Genomic DNA, 5,442 nt, shown 5'->3' on the forward strand with positions numbered 1-5,442 from the left:
AATGTGCTGGAAGCCTCACAGCGCAACTGGAAAAGCTCGCTGGCTTTGCACATTTTCGTGAGCTTCATGGCTTGCTGTGTCAAGGTTATCTTCCTCAGACAGGACGATGTGGATGTCAAACAGCAATGCAGCAAGCAAAAGGGCTGGGGTCTGACAGCAGCTGCTGAAGCACAGAACTACCTGTGCCTGAAGAGGTCCACCCACAGGCAGGGGATGTAGAGGGTGCAGGTACTGTTCCCCAAGGTGCATATCCCTCCCCCCCTCCCCTGTTTTTATTTTTGCCTACTTGAGAAAATCCCCTATTTCAAATGGCCAATTGAAATAAGATGGAGGGGTTTGCACTGATCTTTTTCCCAGTTGGACAGAGTTTTCAGTGGTGTCACCTTTGCTTGAACCAGACAGTGATCCTGTGTGTATATTAAGGTCTCAGGGAGAAGGAACAATTTAACGTGCAGAAACTGTTTGCAGAGTCATTTTAACCCCATCTTAGCTCTCCCTCGCCAAGACAATTCCTCAAATTGGAATAAAGTTGCCAGAATCTCCTTCTATCCTGCAGCTATTCCAGTGCTAAGGGGTATGAAAAAGTAAAATTCCTCCCCACAAGGGGTTTCTGCTCTGCCTGACTATACAACAGACTTGACATGGTAAAGGAACAGGACTTCTTTGACATCTCTCGTACCATCTTGATTTCCTTAGCTTTTCCTCAAGCAGAGCCCTCAGAGTGGTGTTGCTCTTAAAAAACAAACAAACAAAAAACCCAACAAAACAAAACCCTTGCAGTTCATATTTTAAGGCAGCCATACCAAACACTTTCTTGTTGGCAAAGATTTTTTTTCCCTGCACACACAGAAATCACCTTAGCAAGCCCTGGAATTGATGTCATAGGTTTTCTTATTGCAGGAAGGACTGTGAAACCCTGTTTTCCTCCATGCATACACACGGGATGGCTTTGGAGCACACCTTGGCGAGAGGAGGTAACAGGCTGCATTTACAGCAAAGTGCCATGAATGCCAAGCGCCAAAATGCCAAAGCATCCTGTGATGCCAAGAGGTGCCAGTGGACAGCTCAGCTCTTGCTACCTGGCCATCCCACAGGGTGAGGGCTGGGAATTTGGGTCAGCCAGCTGGAAAGGCTGCTGGCATAAATACATGATATGTTGTGTGTTTTTTGGCATTATGGCAACTTCAAAGCTCAGCAGCGTGATTCCTACCCCCTTTTACATGACACTTCTGCTGAATAGAAGCCACCTTTGGGAAGTCTTTGATAGTGGGGAAGCCTGTGTGTTTTCTTGGCAAGTTGGAGCAGGCTCATGTGCTTGTACTGCCACTTGTAAATCAAAAGCAAGCTGCAAGCTGCCTGGTAGGTTTGCACCAGCATAAAACAGGCAGAAGAAAGAGAAAGCTCAGTGCCTGCTGTGGAAAGATGACTGGGAGTTGTCCTGTCACAGATGCCCTGAGGACCTGTGGTATTCCCTTCACTCTCTTCTGTTTGCAGCTCCCTCCTCTCACCATGACACCTTCCCCCCACCCCGCTCCTTTCTTTACAGTCATAACATTGATCTCTGCTTAGACAATATTCCTCTTTTGACTTAATTCCATAAACTCTTTTAGTTGATGGGTTTTTCTTCTCAGAAGATTAGTAGATGCTTAGCATTAAATATCATCCCTAAATACCAGCTACAATCCAGTGCTCAGTAGACCACAGATATAAACTTTGATGTTCAATAAGAAAAGATAATTTTCTGGAGGAAAAGAGAACTTCAGCCTGAATAAAAGCATTCTCAAAGACCTATTGTGTTTCTCTTTTTGTTCTTGGATTTGGGTTTTTTCCTAAAGTAAATTTACCAAGAGTTAAAAATCTGAAGAAAATATCACAGGCCAAATCTAAACATAGATTATCATTATGGCCTTGCTTCTCACACAGTCATGTCTGTGTGGACTGTAGGGAAGGTGTCCAAAAAAGACAGCCTTTTCCTATTAGGATAACAGTAGGTCACAGAGACCTACCTGTCAGCCAGTTAATTTCTGTGTATTTGCTTGTACTCAAAGTACCTGAGAGTTTTCCATATCTAATAGTACAGATTATAAATTTGCATGATACAGAGACTGGATAAAAGCACCATTGTAAGTAAATGTATCCCCATTGAACGAGATGGATTTTGCAGCTTGGCTCCTGCTGGGAACTCCTACCTGGCTGTGTCCCTCCAAAGAGAGGTAACTAGCTGTCTGGCCACAGTTTGGGTGCTACGCAGCACTCAGACCTCTTGAGTAGCACACGGTGGAGCAGAGACAGACAGAGATGGGGCAAAAGTTGTACAGGGCTAAGTCCAGTGGAAATATTACTTTTTATTAATGTTAAATTCCTACTAAAGGTAAGCATTTTTTCATGAGACTTTTCTCAATCAGAATATGGGCAAAAGGGAACAGAGTAGTTAGGGTCATTGAGTGATGTGCATTTTGGATGAGGATGCTTTCCAGCAATCTGACAGAAACTGTGGAACTTTCTGCAGCTGTCTGTATTTAGTTTGCTTGGCAAGGTGTTGGTACTGGAGGGCTACAGGGGTGGCTTCTGTGAGAATCTGTCAGAAGCTTCCCCTATGTCCAACAGAGCTAATGCCAGTTGGCTCCAAGCAGACTCACTGCTGGTCAAAGCCAAGTCCATCAGCAATAATGGTAGCACCTCTGGGATAAGATTTAAGAAGGGGGAAAAGTCATTGCACAGAAGAAAATTGCAGCTGGAGGGAGGAGCGAGACTATGTGAGAGCAACAGCTCTGCAGACACCAAGGTCAGTGGAGAAGGAGTGGGAGGAGATGCTCAAGGTGCCAGAGGAGGTGGATGCCCAAAGGAGGCTGTGACTCCATGGGAAGCCCAAACTGAAGCAGGATCCTGGCAGGACCTGTGGCCCTGTGGAGAGAGGAGCCCACAATGGAGCAGGCTTGCTGGCAGGTTTGCTGTGACCCCATGGGAGACCCATGCTGGAGAAGTTCATGAAGAACTGCAGCTCCTGGAAAGGATTCTTGTTAGATTAGTTCATGGAGGACTGTCTCCTGTGGGAGAGACCACATGCTGGAGCAGTGGAAGAGTGTGAGGAGTCTTGCCTCTGAAGAGGAAGGTGTGGCAGAGACAATGTGTGATGAGCTGACTGTAAGCCCTGTTCCTCATTTACCTGTGCTGCTGGGGAAGGAGGGAGAGAAATTGCAAATTAAGTTAAACATGGGGAGAAGGCAGGTGGGAGTGAAGGCATTCAAAGATATAGTTTTACTTCTCATCATCCTACTCTTATTTCATTGGCAATAAATTCAATAAATTTCCCCAAGTTGAGTCTGTTTTGCCCATGACAGTAACGGGGGAATGATCTCTCCCTGTTCTTATTTCAACCCATGAGCCTTTTGTTATATTTTCTCTCCCCTGTCCCACTGAGGACAGGAGAGATAGTGACTTTGGTGGGCACCCAGTGTTCAGCCAAGGTCAACCCACCACACTTTCAACACCAACAGAACACAGTCTGTGCTTCTCTACCATCTTCATCAGGGGGTCAGAGTCAAGCCATGAACATGCTGTAGCAATTGTATTCAGCCATATTGGGCTTCAAGTACTAAAACTGGGGTACACCTGTGAAGTCTGGGCCTGTAAAATACCAAGTGCTCGTAGCTGTCACTAACTTCCAGGGAGTTATTTGTAGAGGGAAGGACATTGGATCCACGCCTGGTAATGAAAGATGTATTTTTGTGCTCACCTGCAATGCTCACAACATTAATGTACTGCCATCTAATATGCCAGGTGGATCAGGAGCTTTTGCTTGTGACTTGGAGAACTGGAGTCTCCTCACTGGTGAGGCTGATGGAGATGTGACCAGGGAGGGCACCTCCCTAAGAGCAACAGTATTACTGAGACTCACCTACATTATTTCTCCTCCCAGCTATTCATGGGGTGGTCAGACTCTTGCTCACCATGCTGTGATAGCCAGGCTGGTTTATTCCAACCTTCTGCTGTTCCACACAGGTAGCCAAATGTTCAAACATACTTCAGATATCAAGGTTGCTATTTTGCTCTTGTGTAGGAAGGGCAATAGATACCTTTCCACATTGTATATCTTCTTAGATCACAGACATATAATCTCTTGTTTCTCTGGGCTTCATTTGTATACGATGAGTGAGCGAGCCTGCACTTGTTGGTCTGACGTGCACCAGAGCTCAGGGTGCTGCCACTCTCCTGTGAAGCCATAGGAAGTGTTTCATGATTCAAGATAAGACCTTCACTTCCTCCTTCTGTGCTTGTAGAGCTGAGCTACCACCACGGCTGCACCATCCACCCTGACATCCCACTCACAAAATGGACCAGGAGACCCTGGGAAGCATTGTCCTGCTTGCCATTGTTACCTTGCTAAGTGTTGTCCAGAACGGTAAGACAAAAATAAGCATTTATTTAAGGTCTGAAAGGGAGCTGAGGAAAGTTCAGGATGATGTATACCGAGCCGATCTTTGGATAGATAAACTCTGCTTATAAGTGCATGTATGAATAGTGCTTAGGCATTGCTTTGGCTTCAGAAATGGTCTTCGAAGCATAGCATTTTTCATGCCATTGTGGCAGTATCCTGGCAGTTGCATGATCCTACTCTGTGATACTCTAGAGTGAGTTTGTTATACATATATCAGCTAGTGAAAGGACTAATATGCTGGGATACCCTGTGGCAATATGCATTTTGAATTGGTGACTGAGACCTCTTTTCCTGGCCTAGGTCCCTACTGTGGTCAGCCAGGGCTGCTCTCATGCAGCTGCTGCCGTGGGCAGGGACTGAGTCCCCAGGGGGGTGCAATGGGTCAGACCTTTGCATGGAGCTAGGTGAAGGGGAGAGAACTTCACTGCCTCATCAGAGGAGTCTGTGTGGATTATTTGTGGGCAGATAGCTCTCCTGCTTTCTTGCATCTCCAAGTCCTACAGTATAAGTAATATCAATTAACTGTCCTCCCAAGAACACTGCACATTTCCTGTGATGGTGAAGTTTCCTTTTCTAGCACTTATTCAGACTTCCTATAATCACTACTATTCTTTGGGATTTTTTAAATAAATCAAGTTTCTCTCCTGTGCAAATTTGATTTTAATGTGATCATCATCTTTTACAAATACTTAATCATTTTAGCAGGAAATTCTGGCCAGAATACAAAGAAAGGAATGAGTTTTGTCCCAGCTGCACTGAGTTTGCCCAAATTCAAGGAGAGTCAGCAGTGGGATGGGGGGCTGATGCAAATTCCAGAAATCTTTAGTGAAGACTTCTTGTTATGGGTGGGAGATTCCCACTGAGCACAAACTCCACATTCGGTCCCACATTCAGTCCTAGGAAATGGGCTATTCTTGGGCTGCTGCAGAGAGGGGAAGTGGTGGGAGCCCAGCTGCTAGAGAACAAAAAAAAAAAAAAAAAAAAAAAAAAGGAGATGCAGACTG

The 5,442-nt window shown here is 45.4% G+C and overlaps 1 protein-coding gene across 1 annotated transcript in view; it reads left to right on the forward strand.

Annotated features, from left to right (window-relative positions):
- Nucleotides 1-4,270: 4,270 nt before the first annotated feature.
- ALOX5AP (arachidonate 5-lipoxygenase activating protein) overlaps nt 4,271-5,442 on the forward strand; it is an 8,224-nt gene continuing 7,052 nt past the window's right edge. Inside the window, exon 1 of the mRNA XM_017818546.1 lies at nt 4,271-4,402. Within this exon, the coding sequence (XP_017674035.1) occupies nt 4,333-4,402 (70 nt within the window). The 5' untranslated portion in view covers nt 4,271-4,332. The remainder of the gene's footprint in view (nt 4,403-5,442) is intronic.

The sequence above is a fragment of the Lepidothrix coronata genome, unplaced genomic scaffold (assembly GCF_001604755.1).
Source record: "Lepidothrix coronata isolate B3197 unplaced genomic scaffold, Lepidothrix_coronata-1.0 Scaffold69, whole genome shotgun sequence".
In the NCBI taxonomy this organism is placed as follows: domain Eukaryota; kingdom Metazoa; phylum Chordata; class Aves; order Passeriformes; family Pipridae; genus Lepidothrix; species Lepidothrix coronata.